At 42.4% G+C, this 22,595-nt stretch overlaps 1 protein-coding gene across 8 annotated transcripts in view; it reads right to left on the minus strand.

Moving 5' to 3' along the window:
- Positions 1-10,681: 10,681 nt before the first annotated feature.
- Positions 10,682-22,595, minus strand: part of AMPH (amphiphysin) — a 123,657-nt gene continuing 111,743 nt past the window's right edge. For all 8 annotated transcript variants that reach the window (XM_074885950.1, XM_074885864.1, XM_074885784.1 and 5 more), the window contains 4 exons: positions 18,464-18,613; positions 16,493-16,759; positions 14,593-14,694; positions 10,682-11,858 (listed from right to left, as the gene is read on the minus strand). In XM_074885950.1, coding sequence (XP_074742051.1) covers positions 11,751-11,858; positions 14,593-14,694; positions 16,493-16,759; positions 18,464-18,613 — 627 coding nt within the window. In that variant the 3' untranslated portion in view covers positions 10,682-11,750. The remainder of the gene's footprint in view (positions 11,859-14,592; positions 14,695-16,492; positions 16,760-18,463; positions 18,614-22,595) is intronic.

The following is a 22,595-nucleotide window of genomic DNA, read 5'->3' on the forward strand; positions in this document are numbered from 1 at the left end:
GAGAGTATCCTCAAACCACAGACACCCCATCAGTGAGGAAGAGGGATTGAGGTGTACTCCCTGCTTCTGCTGGCAAAGGCACGTGCTGCTGCACAGTGTGAGGAGGGGGAGAAATGCAGGGCCTTACCCCCAGCGTGTGAGTTGTATGGCACACATTTGTCAGCCATCACACAGGGGAATCAAGACATTTGTCCACAGGTTATCTGCCAAGTGTGTCATTCGAGTTTGGGACTTGGGTAATAGGACATGGCTGATACCAAACCACATAATTAGGCTGGGGGACAAATGGAAGTGTGATATAAAAGCAAGAAGAAATACATTCTGACACCATTAAAAATAACCAATCCATACAACTTACAAGGCAAGAGACAAGCTTGGAAGGCTTTCAAGAAGTCCATAGTTTTTTCTTGTTCTGCCACAGCTCTTCAGAAAAGGAATTTCAGACATACTGGGATAGTTCAACCCCAAAGAGATGAAAAATTTTTAAAAAAATATATACTGATACCTTGCCCCCTCAAAAAAACCAAATGAATTAGTGAAGAGACAAGTGATTTTTTTTTATGGTGTTGCTTAATTTCCCGTTAAAAAAGAGACAGAGAGGGGTGTGTTGATGTGAAACTTGGTGAAGCCGTTGGCAAGTGCCTGCAAGCCTCTAACCAGACCAGGTCACCGCGCTGTTGTCCTGCCTGGCAGGCACCAGCATCTTTCTCTGTTCTGCCCCTCTGTGCCAGGGTATGGCTAATACCAAGCCCCCTCACAATTCTCCTGGATAATCACAGACAAGTGACCGGCTTTTGAGAGCTGGGGAGCACCCACGTGGGTCTCATCAGGCAGAGATGTGCTCTGCTCTCCTGGCACCCAGCCCCCAAACCTCCCCAAGCCAAAGTCACCTACACTCACCTGTATACGAGCACTGTCCTTCTCCTTTTCATCCAGCCTTTTTTTGTTGTTCTGCCTGAACTTGTGAGTGCTCAGACATATAGACACTAGCCTGGGTGTCTTCTAATGTACTTACTTGCAGGTCAGTCTCAAATTGAGTGTAGCAACATAACAGTGATAAGACATTCGGCATAGCAGGACGTAGAATTTACTTTGTGAAGTGTCTTGATTAGGAGAACATAAATAAAAATAGGAACAATGTCTTTATACCCTGCAAAAAATGTTGTGTGCCCCAAATTGTCTCTTATTCAACAATTTCACTTCTTCCTGTCCTGCTTCTCATCATGGGCAGGGAGGACACAGCTCCAGGTGGCTAATACTCCCATCTTGCCATATAAAGCACAATAAGTAGGCATGGCTTCCCCCCCACCCCCACCCCAATAAAACGCCTGCACCATCCGGTGTCTGGGACATCAACCAGTGAAGACATTGGTGGTGTTTTATTGTGCAGGTTTAGTTTTCCGTAGAAAAACGGTGGTCTCACCCCTGCATGCGTTGTGTAGGGATGATTCTCCAGACATCACCCTCCTCCCAAGGAATGGCTTCACCGCAGCCCTCTCTTGCTCTCTGTCTAGTCTCAGGCCAGCTGCAAAAGCTCAGGCTTGCAGCGATTGAGAATGCCCACCCCTGCAGCGAGCTCAGCCAGGCATGTAGATGCTCAGTGCTACCCAGCCAGGAACCCTTCCAGAGAAGGGCAATGAAGCTGGTGAAGGGTCTGGAGCATATGTCGTACAAGGAGCGGCTGAGGGAACTGGGGGGGTTTAGTCTGGAGAAGAGGAGGCTGAGGGGAGACCTCATCGCCCTCTACAACTCCCTGAAAGGAGGGTGCAGAGAGGGGGGATGAGTCTCTTTAATCAAGTAATAAGTGATAGGACAAGAGGTAATGGCCTCAAGTTGTGACAGGGAAGGTTTAGACTAGATATTAGGAAGTATTTCTTTGCAGAAGGGGTTGTTGGGCGTTGGAATGGGCTGCCCAGGGCAGGGGGGGAGTCCCCATCCCTGGAGGTGTTCAAGAGTTGGGTTGACATAGCACTTAGGGATATGGTGTAGTTGGGATCTGTCAGTGCTGGGTTAACGGTTGGACTAGATGATCTTCAAGGTCCTTTCCAACCTAGATGATTCTGTGATTCTGTGAACCTCTCTGAGCTGAAGTGCCTGACTAGAAAAAAACAAGAGTAACTCTTCACCCTTTCCTTAGTCTTCATCTGTTTTTCTTATTCATTGAGAGCATAACTTCCCAGGGGTAGGGATGGTTTCACAGAGCATTCTTCTGAAGCACCTAACACAGCAACAGGTCAATCACAAACCAGATACAACCATGGGCAGCAATCATGATAACTGAATCAATTTCCTGCTAAATGTTCATTTTACTACATGGGGATCTTAATTAAGAGAGTGGTCCTGAGTTTTGTTCAGAGAGGAAGAGCAGTCTGGTTCCTGCCTGGAGTATTGGTAATCAGACTGTATCTAGTAGGCAAATGAGAAAGGGTCAGATTGAGCATAAAGAAAACATTATTTACATTGACTGAAGAAAATATTTAGGAGAGGAAAGTTTGTACATTTTCAGGACTAAAGTAAAATATCTGATCAGCACATGTGTTACTTTGATGTAGGAAAAATACCTTAAAGCATGCAAAAGGGTGTACCAAAAGCTTATACACTTATTTTCAGTCACATTCATAGTTGGAAGGAAAGATGGTGGCATCCTGTGCTAATCTGGGCTCATTACTAGCCATGGGCAATCAGGACTATAACATCACTGCCAGCTTCTCCATCAGCACTGAAAGCAAAGATATTTAACTCTGCCCTCTTCAAAGTGAGCACAAACATCTGCAGCCTTCAAGCATTCAAACTTGGTGAAAGGAAATAATCGGTTTGGAAATCTGTTGTGTTAATGAGAAACTACCACAACATTCCCTAAGGTGTTACCCCCTGAATCTACCTCCAGAGTCATTGCATTTGGTGGCCATCTGGTGATGGACTCAGAGCAACTGACCACACAAATAAACCATTCAGTAATTCCACAGGGCATGAGGGTTTGTTCAAAAGGAGGTCATTTCTATAAGAGTAAAATCTTTGAATAGCTGAAGTAATGTTACGTAAAACAGATGTTGTTGTTCATCTGCTCATTCATGATGCAAACATAATTAGATTAAAACTTCAAACTCATTCCCCTTCCTTTATTTGTTAGGAAGAGTTCGAAATCTGACAAAAAATGGTACTGCACAAACCACTAAGCCTGCTAAACTCTGCCAAGAATATTTATCCCTGGAAACCAAGCTACTTCGTCAGAGCATCCTCTCTGGTCCTGATTAAACTTGTCCTTTGCCTACCAATGTTCCCAGGGCTGATGCAGAGCAAAGAGGACTGATGCCAGGCCACACCTAGGAGCCTGACACCCCTAAGGGGAGCCAGAAGCCTCTGGACCTAACAGGAACCTCCTGTGTTGTAGGTAGAAACATATTTATACTACAGAATTGCAATTGGATTGGAGCCAGGCTTGTGTTCCAATAGCTTCCCACTCTACATATTCTCAGTGTGCAGATGTCTCTGGGTGGGAAATAGGCTGTAACCTTCACGGGAGGAACACCAGTGTCCTGGACAGGACCTGGGTTTGAGGAGAGGTAGGGTGGTGGTCCATTGCCTAGGGCTTGGTACCAGTGGATGTAGCTGGAGCTTGAACCGTCAGGCCCTTGGCCGATCCTGCGCTGCTGTGGCTGTCGGCTGATAAAAGCTGGATGCTGATTCACAGGGAGGGCCCACAGCAGGTCTGGGGGCAAACGGGAGGGAGAGTGGTGGTGAGGAGATACTGCCTGGAAATCCAATTCTAGTCTCCCATCCTCCTACTGGTCTCAGCACCGTGGCTTTCCCTGGCCTGGAGAGGCCAGGATGGCTGTGGGGACAGCAGCGCTGATCCCTCCTTCCAGCCCTAGTGCAGAGACTGAGAGCCGGGAGGGAAAAGCCCGGGGACACGGCCCTGGGGCTGGCACAGAGGCTAAGGGTGACAATGGGCTTTGCTGAGCAGAAGACATGCACAGACAACCAGAGAGGCATCCCTTCGGGAACTGGCCCCTGCAGGTATGTCTGGGGGGGTGTCTGCTGGCTTCTGCGTCCCCTCTTGCTTTTTCTTTCCTTCGTATAAAATGCAGAGCAATGCAAGCCTCAGGTACTTTTGCATATTTAAATATTCATGGCATCTCTTGCAGAGGCAGGGCATGTTACATCGATCCTGAAAGATAATTTGCTGTCTCACTCATGATTATAACCACAGTCAGAGCCTGAGTGTGCCCAGGCATTTAACATTCACTAATATCCATATGTCCTTCACTGTTCCATATCGTCTAGTCATTTTGGTTATCTGTATTCACTTCAGTTTTTGTTGGATACTGTACATTTTCTTCATTTCTTCTCCTCTATTCCTATACGCTGCCATTGAATTTCATCTCACAGATAGATGCAGTGACCTTCTTTCTGTCTTAAGACATACTGTTTTGTTACAGGGACACGCCAGTGTTTATAATTTATTTCTCCAGTTTGAAATTATATTCCTCCTGCTTGATCTCTACATTGGTTCCTCTGGCTAGTCTAATGGCCAGGGCTGAGGGGAAGGAAACCTGGTGGAAGATGCCCCACAAACCATCCCTGGCAGGTAGGATTTACAGACTGGAAGAGGTTTGTGGCTTGACGCCCGCTCCCACACAGCACAGGAGCAGAACTTGCTGCCTTCCTTCTTATGCTTGAATCCTATGTAGCAGGACACAGCTGTCTTCTTGTTCAGAGGCTGAAGTTTTTCTCTATAGAGATGGCTATTTCCCCAGTGAGGTCAGAGCCAGAGAGATGGAGGTGGAGCTGCTTCTCTGGGGCCTTCCCTGGTAGTATTCAGTGCTGATGGATGTAGGTCGCCTCTGATCTGACCATCACGTTGCAAGAGACTTCAGCATTGCTGCCCTTGTGTGCCTGGTTTATAACAGGGCCCTGCTCCAGGCTAATGGCCCACAGCATGTCTGGAAAGTGAAAAGAAAGCAGCGATGAGGAGGCCATAGTTAGAAATAGGCCCCTCCCTGAGGCAGCAATGTCCACCCCTCGGTGCAGGATGAATTTGTATGCAATTTCGCAGACCTAAATCAAGCAGGCAGTATAGAAAAATGATGGAATATTTTACTCACTGGTGTTATCCCTACAAGTCTCCTGTCTCTCTCTGCTCTACTGTTTTGAGGACTCAATTTATGGGAGAGGTGGTTCGGTGCAGTATTTTTACAGCCTCAAGAGCCAGTGTCAGGCAGCTGAGGACCAACTGACTTGCTGGTTTTGAGCACTCTAACATTAAAAAACTGTGAACATTAATTTATCAGGGCTGTTTTGGTTGGAAGTCAAATACTGCAACACTAACACCCCAGAACCACAAGTCAAGCAGGGTTTTCATTCACCCCAGTGAAACCAGGACAAACTATGGGCAGGTTAAGCAGAGAGAGACAGAGACAGGAGGAGACATGTAAGAAAATTACAAGGGAAACTGTCTTTACAAGGTCAAAGTAGTGCGAAGGAGCTAGAAAATGAAGACAATTTTTAATTTTTTTCCCTGTAGTTAATAATTTAGCTATTTAAGCACTGGTAGAATATAAAATTATTTTAAGCAGAGGTAGCATACTATTTTTACCTCTTAAACCAACACTGTCTCTTTGAATTGAATCAGCTGAGTAACTTGTTACTTGGTGCTGATTTACCATGTTTGTTATACAGCATGAGTTTTAGATGCAAGGATATGTTGTCGCAATGATTTACAGTGCAGCTCGATAATATACTTGTCTGTCTTTGCCTGCAGGGTGAAGTAACCAGTTACTGCATACACAAAACTGGTTTTGCTTCCATTATTGCACGGAATTTGCCCTGTGTGTCGGCAAGTATGAGCCAACTTCAGATAACGAGAGGTATTAATGAAACAAACTCGCAGCTGAAGATTGATCCAAAGGAGAGCTAACTTGGCAAATGCAAATTCTAGCATCTATCACCCTCTGCTGGGTACGAAGGAGTAAAACCCTCAGAAGCCCTTTTTGAGCAACTGTGCAGATGCTATACAGCATCCATAGGCATGGATGGATGCTAAGAATTCTTACAATACTCTGATTTTTTTAAGCAAAACAGGTGTGCATCGGTCATTTTTATTTTCATGAGTACTTTTTAGGTGGACAGCAGCGTGATGTTCTTTCTTGGGCCATGAGATACCCAAAGATCCTCAGCATTTATACAGCCTCTCCTGTAAAACATCTTATAGGTTTAAAATACAGTGTTCTGAATCCCTGCCAATCACTATGGACAATTTCCACTTTCATTTGTGTCTCTGCAAGACCTTGGGAGTCACAGCACCATGCCAGATATGGGATCTGTCAGATTTTAGCCACTGAGAGAGAGAATTTTGTATGACCTTCTCATTTGGTGATCTTGTCTTAACTCACACAGCTTATTCCTCAGGATTACATGTATTTTTTTCATTCACTGACACACAGACAGATTATTCCTTCCATTGCAGCGCAATGTGTTTAAATTTAAACACTTATATAGAGAATTTGGCTTTCTTATGAATAATTACCTGAAATATATGAAGTATAGGAAGCCTGGATACGTTCACCTTCTCCTTTGTAGCATGTACATTGGAAACATAATAATTTAAGTATATAACTACTTACCTTTCCAGTGTTTTGGTCCAGTTATACCTTGTGCTACAAGCAGTCTGTCTGGCACTATTAGTGACCTGGGCTTGCACCAAAGCCTATGCTCAGATAGCACCAGAAGAGACCCCAGCCTGTTTTCTCCTCTGAAACCAGGTTGAGGACTAACAAGACTTCTGCATTTGTTGACCCTCTTCAGCAGACATGGGTCTCACTGACTCCTGAAGACTCTATTTCTGGTGGCTACATGCTCCTTTGTTGTTCTCTGCATTGCATCTAGCACCTGCGGCTGGACGGAAATCCTGCATACACACAGGATGATGCTTTTACTACTGCCTGGGCATTTTCTTTCACTGAAGTTTCCCTTAGCTGCTATTAAGCATCTAAATACACAGCATAATTCCTTTTGAGATGGTTTCAGCTTTGCCAAATTAATGTTAATTAAGAGGTCTTCCTGTCGGTTACAGGAGACGTCATTTGGGAAGCGTGGCAGTCTTCCCCCTTACGATGCTTCTGTGCTGATTAAACAGGTCAGAGTGAAGATATCCATGCAAGAGAAACACAGATGGTCTTGAAATGCTGCTAGGGACACAGTGCACACAGAGACAGAATCAGAGCTGAAATCACGTGGATGGAGACCCAAGAGAGGAATTTTTGAGAAGTAACTATCTCACCATACATTTAGCGAGCTCTGAGTCCAAAACCATAGCCCACTTCATATTCTCTAATTCTGAACCCGGACACGCCATCTCCTAAAATTCCGCTTCCTAATTAAACATAATTTCTTTACTCCAGAAAGAACTGGGGTTTAAAACAGAAGCAAAGTGGCTGCCGCATCGCTGGCTTGCTTGCGCCAAGTCCATTGCAGTCCCCTCCTCTGCGGTGAACGCCTCGCCACCAGAGAGCACATCAGAGCTAGCAGTGACACTGCTGATCACAGCCAGCTGGAAAAACACTTCCATGCTCCTTTGCGCTGCTTTCAGAAACGGTGACCCTGCTTAATTCACTGAACTGCTTTCTGTATCTGGGGATTGGCTTATCAGGTAGTGTTTCATCAACTGCCACAAAAGACAGATCTTTTAAATCTATTTTAAAAACTAACAGTAAAATCTGATTTTGTCCTTCAAGCAGCAAACTGTGGTGTTTCGGAGGCTACTGGGGTACTTCTGGCTGCTGCAGCTGTAAACTTGCACATGCTCTGCTTACACATGGGTGCACAGGAGGGGACAGCCCTGTAAACTGTTCCTACAACCAGTGGCTGCTCTTTCCCAACTCCATCCATCTAACCTACCTGTCACGGTGACTTTCTTTTGATGCCTTTTTTCCCTGTGTCTGCAAGACGCTAAGAAATTTTCATTAAGCATGCACTTCAATGAGACTATGATTTATTTCACACCCTTCTGGCTTTAAGGCATCAGTAACCAGAGCATCCTGGAATCAAACGCCACACAATCTGAGTAGGACCAAACCCCCCAGCCTCCCCTCCATCTTCTTAAGGCAGGGACAGATGCACCCAGCTGTGAGGTCTAGAAGAGGTGGGGAGAGCAAGGTGGGGAGAGGAGGAGGAGGAGAAAAGGGACAGAAGTGTCATTCAGTTTATGCATGACAGCTTATTTTTCATTATTCATGGAAGGTAGTAAACCAGAGAAATGAGCTGCAAATACACAATTTATTCATTCACTCCCATGAGATGTTTCTCCATCTTCAGTTATTTTGTCTTACTTCCAAGGCCACACCATGCATAATCAGCCTGCGGGATCAGGAGATTGGGTCCCTAAATCTTTGAAGGGTTTATCTTATGTAGAATTAGAAATTATAGCTCTGTACAAGGTTAGTAATGTGTGCTGTCTTAGGCATAAATAAGTCTTTAGAGAAACCAAGATACAATGGGCTGTTGTTTTACAATCACTCTGAAAGCATGAAATTTGGTAATTTGCAAAGTCCAATGTGGTGTGTTAATTAGAAAAATCCAAGAAAAGAAGTAGTAATTCTGGGCTAATACAACTCCAGGGGGGAGGTTATCAGGGGTACGTAACAGCAGTACATGCTGGAAAGAATTTCTCTTGCTTGCCCTAGAATAAGTTTCTACAGATCACAGAGAAATAAATTTATTTTCACTATTCATCTCAGGAGCTGCAGACATAAAAGTGTCTGAGAGATAAGTCTCATTGTCTAATGAAACTAAGAAATCGAATACGAGAAGCAGCTGTTAACCCAAAATTATAAATACGTTTCTATTCATGAACTCCTTCTGTTAGAAGGCAAAATTAGGAAAATTATCATTCTGGCTAACTTATCAATGCCCTTCCTTTAACATCTAGCATCTTGGTATATGGAATTTTGCAAGGAATTTTAAAGATACAACATTAATAATTCTCCTCATCCTTCCTGTAAGAAATCTTTGCGTTGTGGCTCTGTGGTACATGTGTGAGATAAGCAGACGTATTTAATGTCAGAATGGTATGTCATATCCACAGTAACCTGCAGCACTTAAATGACACATGCACCATGTGCAATAGCATGGCTTTTGGGACATTATCAGTACATCTTCTTATTGCCAGCAAATAGTGACAGTCCTTGCAGTGAGATGGGGACATTTGATGGGTTTTGAAATTATATTTTTCTTTATACTGAGATGGAATTAAGAAATGAAGAGTAGAGTCAAGAAGTATTTCTGAAGAGCATGTCAGAAGAAACCGTGACAGCTCTTTGCTGTAGACCAGAGACCCTTTCTATCTATACACAACCTCAGGTATGATGCAAACCCCTTACCAGGGTATTTGGCACATCGACCTGTACCAAGGGCATTGGAAGAATCAAGGTCAAGGGTGTTGCCTTTGACTTGGGTACTTTAGCATCAAGAGGGCATAATGTTAATTGCACACAATCAGCAGTGGGTAAAGAAATGCTTTGGTCTGATCACAGTGTCCTCTGCTTCCTTAGGGTTACAGCTGTCATGCACGATGGTCTCGCTTGACTGCAGGCCCCAGACAAAGAACAGTCCACACTGAGGCTCCACCATCCAGTGTTGCTCTCTTGCAGTGATCTGTAGAGCAGCTGTTGATGAAATGCAAGTGTTCAGATGTAGTGAAGCAGAAAACTGGCCAGTGATCACTCCACCAGTGATCTGTAGAGCAGCTGTTGCTGAAATGCAAGTGTTCAGATGTAGTGAAGCAGAAAACTGGCCTGAAGGTCATCAGTCTCACCATAAATGAGGTGTAATTGTGACCACCTCAAAGCAGCGCACTGGAGTCTGGAATTTATTGTAACACACCAAAACAAAAAGAAAGTTGTTTCTCTGGTGAGATTCTTGGCCCTGGATCACTACTGACCACCAAACCTGTTAAAGGAATGAACAGAAAACCAAAGAGCTTTCCTGCAACCTCCTTAGACTCCGATTGCTCATTATGACATTTCAAAGCCAAAACCACAGCTATTGCAGTTGAGCTGTTCAGCTTCTTTACAAAACGCAGCTATCATTAGACTTGCTTCTGAAAAAGAGAGAAACCAACTTTCCTCCTCTTCCAGAGCAACAAAAAAATCTGTTTCTTCAACTGAAATCCAACAAATTAGAAATAGAGTGGAAAGAGATACTGTTTGTACACAAAACAAGCCCCCAACCAAAATATCATGAAAAAATAACCAAACTGCTAGGAAATTACAGATGCTCCTAAATATTTGCAGCTTCCATGCATCAGAAACACACTAGAGCAGATTCATGAAGAACTTTCTTTCCACACAGATAAATGGACAAGCGAAAAATTACTAAGAGGTAGCAATCTTCAGCTGTGATGGTCAAGCACAGAGAAGTTCCCTTGGTGCTTGTGGACAGATACTAGCTGGCGGTCAGAGTCTGGAATAGGAGGAGCAGCTAGGAGATTGCTGAGCTGGGGTTCAGACCTTTTGGAGTTCTGGTCACGACTAGGGTTGAGAGCAAGAATTTAGATGGTGCACCTGTTATGCTGTGTTTCTTTGGAAAAAAAAGGTATTAAATTAAGATTAGATTCTCTAATACAACATATAAAATATATCAACTTCAGTGTTGGAAAACTTCAAAAGCACCACAGATGAAACAGTTTCTTTGGATCAAAGGTTTATTTTTAATGACACAGCACTGGAAAACATAAGTTACAGATGACTTTTTGATACAGGATACATTATATATCTTATTTTAAAAGGATCTGTGAAGATACGCTGCATAAATACATATAGTGAAAATATATTGTGTTTATTTTTTCTCAGAGATTAGTTCTGTTTTTTTTTTTTAAAATTTATTCAGCCAATTAAATAAAAAAGTATAGATTAGCATCATAACAGCTCCCCCTCCAGATTATCTCATTGTAACTACTGCAGCTGGAAGAGGAGACTGAGCCATGCCTTCTCAAAGGTTTAGCAGCTTTGAACATGATGTTATTCATCATCTCAGAATGAAAATTTCACATTACAAACACAGATACTGTATCATGTTTTGGCAATGGAGCAGCTAGTTTTGCTTTGGAACAAAACTGTTTCCTGTAATGCCAGACAGTGAGAGAGCAATGCATGTACTGATGATACTACACAGTCAAAGAACTACGATGAAGTCATGAAAATGCATATATATCCATATGCACTTATATATACACATTTAAGTTCTTGTGTGTATATATATTACGCATGTCCAAAAATAACATTGAAAAACGTTGCAGCAGTTAATTAGTTTTTTAAACACATGAAACTAATAATAGTTTGACCTCATTACTACAGGATAACTAAATCTTCTGCAGTGCAACTCAATACAATACACTTAGTGCAGAGAAGTTAAGGTTTTGGTATTGAGGAGGCTAATTTCAGATTTCATGGGAAAGGACCAATACAGGATCACCATAGCTCTGACAAAGCACAAACAAACCCGTTGCCACGTACGTGTGAACAAATAAGGACATTTCTTTTTTATTTGATTTTTTTTTCATGTACTGCTTCAGAGATTGCTAGCTTAACTGTTTGCATTCATGCTCATTTTGATATGTTTCAACAAGCTTTGTCTGGCACCAGTCTGTAAACCATTAACAGCTTAAACTACAAAAAGGTGGGCTCCTGTGTTTCAAAGAGGTTAAAAACCTACTGACTGATCTTTGTATCACGTTCGTCTGCCTGAGCGGAGAACTACTCCAGATGGCGTGTGAAGTTCTCTGGGAAAAGTCCTTTATAACTATTTGCATCTCTGTACTGAAGCCACTCGGATTCTTTAATGCCTGTCAACCAGCCAGCCTCCTGCAAGGAAAAAGACAGAGTCTCTTAAACTTCAGCTCACCTCACTTCCTTGCTACAAGCTTCAGACCTGAAGACGTTTCAGAGTCACACGGCTAAAAGATTTGGTGCTTTGGTTAAAAAGCAGCCTCTGATTTTGCATAGACCATTTTCTCTGTTCTGCCAGACCACAGTTTTGTGAGACTGAGTGACTGTGAGCATATTGTATGGCCTTTAGCCCATCTAACCCCTAGCTGAACTCAAAACTGGATAATCAGTCTTCCAGGTCACCCAGTATTACACCAGATCTACATTTGTGCAAATCTCTGTTGAGACTTTTTCAAAGTTGCCACAATAATACTGGCACACTTGTGCAGTAAGAGCCCAGCAGTGGGCCAGAAATATTACGTGATATGATAGCTGGGGGAAAAAAGTAGTTGTCAATCTGATTTTTTTCCCCTGAGAGTTCTTGTCTCTTGTTCATGTATTGGCAGGCAGAAGGAATAATAGTTCTTGCAATCTCTGGAGTTACTATCTCTAGAAACTCCAACTTCGTTATTATGCAATTATTTTTCCAAAAACTACTAGAAACCTAAACCAGAACTTGACATGCAAAATTGCAAACAAATCACCCGCAGTCCAAGCAATCAAAAGAGAGATTTCTTATTGGAAAGTGCTGGATTTTCTTAAGTGTGATCAATTCTACCTGGAATAAAATCAATTCAGTATTTTTAAAAACGATCAACCTATTCTCATCTCACTAACTCAGTAACTCTGTGCTTTGTTCTTTTAAGAACAGGAGCCAGAGCAAAGCCATGACAAAGAGATTTCTAATGCTGCCTTGTTAGCATTGCACAGAGTCCACAAGGAGATAGAGCAGCTTGAACAGATCTTCACAGACACCACCATGTAATGATTGCTCAGTGGCTGCATGTGAGGGTGTACTGGCTCTCTACCCCCAAAATAAGCATCGTTAAAGCAGATAGAGTAATCTGTATGTATGGCATTGCCTGGGTACATGTGACTGGGGACATGTTTTTGAAGTATGTGGAATATCTGGGATACAGGAGAGAGGAACTGCAGCTTTCTAGCACTGGCACCATAGATTGTACAAAGGAATGAACAGTTTTACTAGATAACAACTTCAACTCAAGACTAATGGAAAAACCGAAGCCACTGTGTGGGACTGGTTTGCTTTGAATGGGGAACACAGGCTGATGTTACCAGCAATATTAGAATTATGGTTTTAGACAGGTCAATTTTGAAGGAGAATAAAGAATAACAAAGATAAAAAGACTCTATATAAATCAACAAAGAACCTGGGAAAAGACAAAAAGATTAATCTTTATGGTGATGTAAAACATGAAGGGCAAATATGTACCAAGTAATAAAGATATGACCAGAATAGTTTCAGAAACATGAATACATAAAGGTTTATTTTCTCCATCATTGCACACAATTTACTCCAATTAATGCTAATGGAATTTCGATGCACACCAGAAGAGAAGACTATACTTCATGGATTCACCAAGTGAAGATTAAGCATATTTAATACATTCCTAAGAAAAACAGACTGAAGACAGAGAGCGGATTTTGCTGTCCTTACAGCAGTGTCCTATTCTCATATACTGATAATGAAATCAGTTGAACTGCCCATGAGGTAAGAGGCAGCATAATTTGAGTAAGGAAAACAGAATCTATCCCTATAAAAAGAGCAAAGTGCCCTGCTGAAAGAAAAATGTTTTACTCTGAAATTAAAAAAAAACAAAACAAAACAACACAAAACCCCAATTTCTTGTATTAAAAGAAAGTTCAGCTGAGATGATGAACACTGGTGAACACCTACCTTTGGACAGCATCAACCACTGAAACAATTTCATACACAGTGCCCAGCACTTATATGTGCTTAGGGTGTATTTAGACCTATTTTAAGAAATATTCTTCATTCGGAGCAGTGCTCTTAGCTGCCTGCCCAAGCAGGATGCAGTCCCCCACCTCTCAAGCCCCAGATCATTGGGAGACTTTTCACCAACGCTACTGGCACTAACAGTGTTGGTGCTAACAGTGTGCAGTGCAGTCTTCTCTTTTAAAGCAGTGGCCAAAAATCAATTCACTTCAGTGCACTTCAATTTAACACACAGAATAAAACTGTTTAAAAATTCACCTGAAATGCATTGTTAAAACAAAATTAAATGTCTTAAATAAAATTAAACTTGTGTTTAATTCAGGTTCAGGCTTCCAGAGGGCAGAGTTAGCTTTAGAGGTGTGCAGCACACATGGCAGCACCTCCATCCATTGTGTGTATGACAGCATAATTTGTGTGCAGTCCCAGTGCTCTCTGTGGGTGAATTTGTATTTCTCCAAATCCACACATAAAAACTCTGAACATGTAGAGACCATGTAATCAATTCTACTGCAATGTTAAGACAAGATGATATATAGCAGCATAATGCACAATTTGCAAGTCATCTTCTGTATCAAGTCTTTGTGTGCCTGTGTAAAATCCACTACAAAGTAGCATAACACAAAAGTCCTAGAAAATATGCTGAGGTCGGATCCTGCTAGTGGCATATATCTGGGACTTTAGCTGTAGCCAACTGTGCTATTTAGTAACAAATGAAAACAAGTTCAAAGACAAAAAAATCTTTGTGTTTTCTAACAGTAATGACATTTTGAATACACATTCCCATTAACTATAATCTGTGAGAAAAAAGTTGAGACAAAGAAAAATGTCAACTAAAGAATGACATGTTTTTACCTGATCAGCTGTGGTCTCAGAAGGAATTACTAGTACAATATCTCCTCGTTTTAAATTAAGCTCATCACTGTTAGCTGCCTCGAAATCGTGTAGAACTTCAACCTGAAGAAAATAACACCAAACATAAGGACATGATCTAGATGGAGACATTTTCTCAACAAAATTACCTGTTAAATCTTTATTGAAAAAAGAGAATGATGTGCCTTCTTTATGCAAACATATGGCTATAGACAGGTACATTCAAATGGTTAATTTTGACATCGATTCATGTCAAAGTTTTCTGTTCAAATCCCTGGAAGCAGGGACAGCTTAAGTAAGTCTTTCTAAGACTACTGAAGGAAACCTAAGATCCTTTCCCAAAGTTACTGGATCTCAAGGACAGATGATAGTGGAACACCCCACAAGTCCTGCCTCTCGGACAAGTCCTGCCACCCTTATTCCTTCTGTGTTAGGAAGTTGCTTTCATTCCCCACAACCATTACTAGATCTGAGAGAGGGGTGGCAAGATTTTGCAAATAAAATTGGGAACAACTCCCAGAAACTGATATTTCAGACTCTTTCCCATTCTCTTGTTGTGGCCACTGGATATTATTCTTGCAGTAAACATCCAGAGAAATTTGAGCGGGACGTACAGGACCCATCTCAACAGGTGATCAAAGAGGCGAGCAATGGGAACCCTACTTAGTGCCTGCCCTGGAAAGAGCTCTCATTTACTGGCAGATGGGTATGCCAAAAATATCTGTCTTTCAAAGGGGAGATTATTAAAACATTGGCAGGATCAGCATGTCATTGCGAACTGACCATTCTAACTAAATGGTTCTACCTCCTTAAGAGATATGCTATTCTAATTTCTCAAAGCACAGCCAGTTCCACGGTAACTCTGCAATAATGAAAGAAAATGGCATCACGAACCAGATGGCAGGCATATATTCTGCTTCTCCTTATTTATGTCTGACCCAAGAGAGTGTGAAGAAAAACAAAAGATGAACTATATCAGCATGTCTGAGTCAGAGTTGCACGATACCGTTCACCCTCACCTAGACGTTATTCTCAAAGTTTGCTGAAAATATTGAGCAATGAAAATAGACCAAGAAGAATGGCATACTTACCGAATGCTATGGGACTAATTAGTCTGAACTATGCAAATTATAATAGGAAGCATGTAAAGTTCATCAATCCTCAAGGAGCTTTGCTGCTGCTCAGTGATTCTGAAGTGAGAAGCATTATCAAAGTACCTTGTGAACCAGGAAGCCCTAGGGGTCTTGCCAGCCAAGGAAAGAATTTCTCTTACGCTTCATTAAACTTTTCTGTTTGATTACCCTAACAGTTTATAACTACGGTATTACTAAAGTCACAGAATGACATTTTGGCTTCATTACCGTGAATTGTAGAAGTCCCATGGGTTTCAATAGAACCAGAACTTCCACTATAGATATTCAGGCCAGAAAAATGCTATTTTTTAATATTCATAGAATCATAAAATGGTTTGGGTTGGAAGGGACCTTAAAGACCAAATATATTGTTCGTGTATCCGATATACTGTTAGCATATATCACACAATATTGCTGAATAACTCTGGCAGTGCAGTTTTACTCAATATATTAATTTTCAGTAGTAATCTGGTGAGATAAAAGGGTTCTTGTACTTCAGTGAGTCTTACAGCTACATAAGGATATGCACAGCGACAATGGTGTGCACAAAATCCATCTTCTCAGGCTTCATGTGTGAAGCAACAGCCCAATGATAAAGTTGTGTTTGTGTGTATTTGTGTGTGCCTGTGTTTGGCTGTTACACTAAGTGTCCTGTGGCCTCAAGAAATTATCACACTACCCGTGTGGACAGACACATCCATAGACGCTAGACCTGGAGGGATGTCTAAAAGAAGAAGGAAGAAGCAGACCTTAAAGAGAAAGCCGGGTGGCATCGCAGAAGCTGTGTCTCCTGCTGGAACCGGCTGATCTTGAGAAGGTGCAGCCTGGATTTCTTCAGTGGGTTTCTGCTCATTTCCAACTTGTGAAGTTTCACTCGGAGAAGTTTCGGTGCCCTGAGTGCCCACCTCTGCTGCGCCATCTTTGGACTCATTCACAATGACTTCGTGTTCTTCTCCCTCCCCCTCGTTGTTTGATGCTGGCTCTATTACTACTGAGGGGATGCTGCTGACCTTTTCCTGGGGACAAAAATAAAAAAACCACAAAAGCACCGCAAGAATATTTAGTACTTTACTTCAAACAGAAAACAGTACTTGTGCAAGAACGTAAAGGAGTGATCCCTTCCCTGTTTTCACTGGTCCCCTTAGTCCTCCTAAGTCCACTTTCTATATTATCACAAATCATTGCAGTAAATAATAAAAATGCTCTACAGGTAGTTTGGGTTTCATTTTCAGTGTGCATGGAAATTAACAGACTTTTCTCCTCCACCCTGATCTTAACTTTGGGTGAATCTGGGTAAAGCCACAAGTTCCAAGAGTCACTGTCCTCTATTTCTTTGGGAATTCAAATAAGCAGGACAACAGTAATATAAAGGTGATGAAAGAAGGAAACATGACCTGTTTCTTTGACTGATTGAGAGTATTTCTCCTGACTTACAGCCATGTAAATGGGGGAGAAAGCAAAAAGGCTAAGTAGATAGTATCTGCTCAATAACAAAGCCTACGACAAAAAGCATTTAATGAAACTCGTTGGAGCATCCAACCTGAAAAGACCATGTTCACCAACCCTCTGCCAGATCACCCTATTCTGGTGCAAGAAGAAATACAACGTGCAATGACAGGAGTTGGCAACTGTCTGCCCAGCCGCAGGGTCTGCTCAAGCAGCTGTTCCCCAGCTCCTCAGAGGATGCAGAAGAAAAGGCAGCAGGCCAGATGCAGATACACAGCTTGACCACTGTGATTTACATAAAACAAAGTAATGCTATTGATAGGACACTGTCATGGTTTGAACCCGGCCAGCAGCCACTCGTTCATTCTTCCCCTTCCCTGGGGGAAAAAGGGAGACTTGTAGGTTGAGATAAAAACAATCTAATTGCAATAAAATGAAACAATAACAGAAAGTACAAATGGGTAATGCACAATGCGACTGCTCACCACCTGCTGACTGATAGCCAGGCTGTTCCTGGCTAGCAATCCCGAAATACCAAGATCCCACAGTTGCAATCCTGAAAGCGAGAGAACCTCCTCCTTCCCGGACACCCCTCCTTCACATCCTGAGCATAACGTTACATGATATGGAATATTCCATTGGCTAATTTGGGTCTGGTGCTCTGGCCCTGCTCCCTGCCAGCTTCTTGTACACCTGCACATGGGCAGGACATGGGGAGTTGGAGAGACCTTATCTCTTAGCAACAACTGAAAACATCTGTGTATTATCAGCATTCTCATACCAAATCCCACACTGAATCCAAAACACAGCACTATTCTAGCTACTAAGAAGAAAAATTAACTCTATCTTAGCTGAAACCAGGACAGATATGGTGCCAGGAGACAAGAAAAATCCATTACTTTCTCTGCCTGTTTCTCCAGAAAGCCCTGTTAGGTTACATGACAAAGCTCGTCTCCACAGAGGAGCACGGAGAGACAACAGCAGGAGGGGGAGCCCAAACAATACCCTGCCCATGCTGCTCCCAGGCCCATCACAGGAACCATCAGCCCAAGTCCGTTTCCACAAGCCCAGGGGAGCACAGGGGCACAAAGGCAGGCAAAACCCAAGTTAGGGACTCAGAACAAGGGGCACCCTGCGTGGGAACCTCCCAGGAGAGCCTCAGCCTTGCTGCTGGGTGGACCTGGGTGCACAGAGCTGCAGCAGCCGTGCCTCTCAGGCTGCTGAATCTGTCTCAATTCCCCTAATACACTCTCCCATGCACTGACATGAGTTACCTGAGACACATCAGCCTCCTTTTCTTCTCCCTGAGGTTTGTCACCTTCAGCAACACCCTCCTGCTCAGTGGTGGCAGCACCATCACCAGCTCCTGCTGCCACAGCCACACCATCTTCTGCTGCCGCAGCCCCCTCGGTGACAGGTACCACCTACAAACAACAGGAGGGAGGGACCTTTCAGGATTCGAGTTCTGGATATCTGCTGGAGAGACCTTGGACCAGCCTCTGCTCTGAGATCTCCCTGGGTGATGCCAACCCACGGCCTTGGTTTCATTGTGGTTCCTTCCAATTTGTGGGGGAGAGCAGCGCTGGGGGCAAGCTTGTGCAGGGAAGCTGATTAACAGGGGGGAGAGACACATTTATGAAACCTCACTAGGCACCTCTCAGCAGAGTCCTCAGGTGTTAGTAGTGGAGTAACAGTTTGCCAAGGCTCTAGTATTTTTAACTTCTCTTGCTTTCAAGGTGTACTGTGGAAGAACTTCACCACAGGTTTCTGCTGAGGAGAAGGAGCTTGCAAGCTGTCCAGGGCTCCACAGGACCCTGCTAGTGGAGTCTGCTCTTAGGAAGAGGCTCCAAGTCTTCTCCAGCTACTATCACCTACCTCTAGACCTGGGCTGGTTTCAAAAATATTGCCTTAATTACGTGCTCCTTTCTAATAGACAGACTTCCAAATTGGGCTGTATCAGCAGAAGCAAGTATACTCTACAGCTGGATAAAGATCAAAAATCTTCATATTCAATCAGATATCATTAAAAAATATAACGGTAAAGATCTATAGCAAGGTCAGTATAAAAAAACCCCATACATAAAAGCCCATTCTGTCTTGATATGACTGAACCTTTTGTGATCAGACCATGTTGAAAAGTTAATGCATGTTTTGTTCCAGTTCTTGAAAGATGAACAGAAAAGTATCTGCCTATAGATCAATGCTAAATCCTTCACCCAGCAGAGACTGTTGTAATTTATGTATCACCCTAACATTTGTGTTGGTACATACTGGTATATGCTTACAGTAGCATACGGGATACATACTTACAGTGGATTAATCTTAAGGGTTGGAGGGTGGAAGGTAAATGACAAAATTCATTCTGTTAAGCCAATTAACTTCAACAGGGAATTTTTTATGTAGGGCAGATAGCACCATGATAAAGTAAAAACACTGAAGAAAAATTACAAAGAAAAATTTTCTAGGTATCAGTGTCAAGATGGGAGTTAGCAGAAGTATCTCTGATCTCCAGTTAACAGCCTGATGCTCTTTGTTTCCTAAATTTGATCCTTCCTCCATGGATAAGGCTAACTCAGCTACATGAACTCAACTTGAACTACCTGCAGTCGTTCATGGGCACTCTTCAGGCATTGTTTTTTAGCAATACCTAATATTCAGCACTACTCCTATTTGCTGCTATTAATTGATGTGATAAATTCTTCTGGAGTCCTTGAAGGCAGAAAATACTATAGGGTTTTGTAGAAATCATGGGAGTAGCTTCAGTTTAAATTGTAAATGTTGCTGATGAAGGATGCCCGATCGTAAAAAGAAGTAACATCAAAAGACATGGGCAGATGTTGACAACTTCTCCTGTGACTTGTAAGGCATGCAAGCCTGCCACTCACAGTATTACCAAGTTTAGCGCCTTGATCCAAGAAGATATTCAAATAAATGATGAGTGAAAAAGCCCTGGAAGAGGCTCGTAGGAAAGAGGGGGAACAGAGTGCATATCAGATTGATTTTATACCATGCACTTCTAACAGCATGCTGCAGAAATTGATCTTGCTGTCTGTTGTGATTAGGATCAACAGTTCTTTTCTATTTATTAGATTTGTATAGCCCATTTTATTTCACTGAGGAGGAGAATACTAATTTACATGAGTTAGCTCTCAAATGCCCCGCAGTGAAAGGGTGACGCTCTCACAGCCTGTAGCCATGAGTCACTGAATGTATACCACAGCTCACAATTGCATAATCGCTTGTTCTTGTGCCTTAGAGTACAAAACCAATGCGAGCTAGATAATTAAAAAAAGCTTTTATAAAAATGCATGTGAGTTAGCTCAGAATGAACCTCACTATCAGCCTCAAATAGATCTGATTAGTACAGAAAAGAAAATAAAAAGAGGGAGACTCAGCCCACTGAATTCATACCCAGCTATGGTGAACCACATACTTGTAGATGTAATTACCTGTCTTACCTTACTTCATATTGAAAACCAATCCTACAAATCTCTTTTTCCATAGGTCATCTATAATATTAGGCAGTCTAATAATATTCCAAATCAGCTATCTCTAGCAGTATTACTGAAATTTGGACAGTTGTCCCATTATACCAACTGCACAGGGGACAAAGAAAGGGTCATCCAGTATAATGAGGGCTGGGATAGAAGAACCACTCCACTGTTTTAATTGCAGCAGAAGTGAATGCTTCTTCACCCAGGATGCAGCCGATTCACAGGGTTGCCCTCTCCGCTCATTAACATCGCTGTCAGCTCATCACAATGCCACAGATCCGGCAGCAGCCAGAACGAGCCCAGGGAGAGGAGGAGGAGGTGGGGTACCAAGCCTGCTGCTGGGGGTCTGGCAGAGGAGCTCCCAGAGCTATGCCAGTTTTCTAGAGATGAAGATCTCACCCCATGGCTGGATTTAGAAAGGGACGGGGTAATTTTTATGACAGTTGGTTATAATTGCAGCTAAGCTATCTAATAAAACATCAAGGGGAACTAATCATCATGCTTTAGGGAATACATCAATTGCTTGCAAAGTCTTGGAAGACTTTTGGAGTAGTACTGAAGAATTTGTTATGCAAGTTACAGTATCAAAAGGACCACCCTCCACTGGAGGCCACATATCAGCTTAGCAAGTAGCTTGATCTCTTATGGCAGCTCTTCTGCATAGAGTTATACTGTTATTTCAAACAGAACACAGGGTCACACTCTCCAGATGAGAGACCTCAACTTTATAGGGACAAGTGGTATTAGAAAAAAGGGGAAAGATTTCAAAGACTTAGCCTTGGTGTCACAGGATAGTGAGGAATTTCTTGCATGTTTCTTCTTGGACCAGACTTGGTGGGAGTGACAAGCCAATGCAGGAGAAGCGATGCAACACTCTTGCACTGTGTCAGCACCAAGCTGGGCTTGATCTACTGCTCCTGTCCTCTACTTTCTTGCTAGTGTAATTGCACTGATTCCTACGCAGATGTGGCAGTGATGGTAAGAAGTATAGCACCAGCGAGTCCCAAACTCACTTCCCAGTGACACTGGGATAGCCTGGAGCCACAGACAGATGCTTGACTCTAGCAGAGCTAATGCTGTTTTACAGCAGGGTAAAAAGTCCAAGCTGGGACAGCTAGACTTACCATTTTCTGAAACCAAAGTGCATGGAGACCAGTTCATGATCCTTTTGTGTACATTGTGGCACCAAAATGAATAACAACAAAAAGGAGGTTGTCAGCACCTCAAGATACGAATCTGAAGTGATTAATAACTAGGAGTTACAATCTCTTTCTTGGTCCCTATTTCTACCCCTGCATTTAATATGTAGCCATTCCTCTTGTGCTGCTCTCTGTGCACATTTGAACACATTACAATCTCATTTTAGTACAGAAGGATTCAGGGTAAGTAATTTTATCACCTCTGAAGAAATATAAGCAAAACACTATCACTTGAGGCCACACATGCACAGCTTAAAGTATGTCATTGAGCTTTTCGGTTGCTTTGTAATTTGATTTTAACTGTGTCTAACTTGATACAGGATTTGTGCTTCAGCAAACAAACTCATAACATGATTATTTTCAAATATTTGGTTTAGTTCAGGGCATATTGTGCTAGGAAAAATAAATGATTAATCAAAGGTGTTTTTTTCTTTTTATAAAGACGTTTGCAGGAAGGCTAGGCAAACACATTTATGGAAAGTGTAAAGGCTACTGGGAATTTATGCAGCATATTTCCAAATGTCAATAGAAACAGTATTATACCTCCTACCATAGAGCTAGCTGCTTTTTTTGCTGCCCTGAGATATTTATCACTCTGTACTGCTGCAACAGGCAGTTTCTAAGGCAGGTCCTGCATTGAATTAGAGGTGGTCTGGTGTTAGAATATATACTGCAGATGCAGATATATCTGTGCAGTGTTAGAATAAATACCA

The sequence above is a fragment of the Strix uralensis genome, chromosome 1 (genome assembly GCF_047716275.1).
Source record: "Strix uralensis isolate ZFMK-TIS-50842 chromosome 1, bStrUra1, whole genome shotgun sequence".
NCBI classification, from domain to species: domain Eukaryota; kingdom Metazoa; phylum Chordata; class Aves; order Strigiformes; family Strigidae; genus Strix; species Strix uralensis.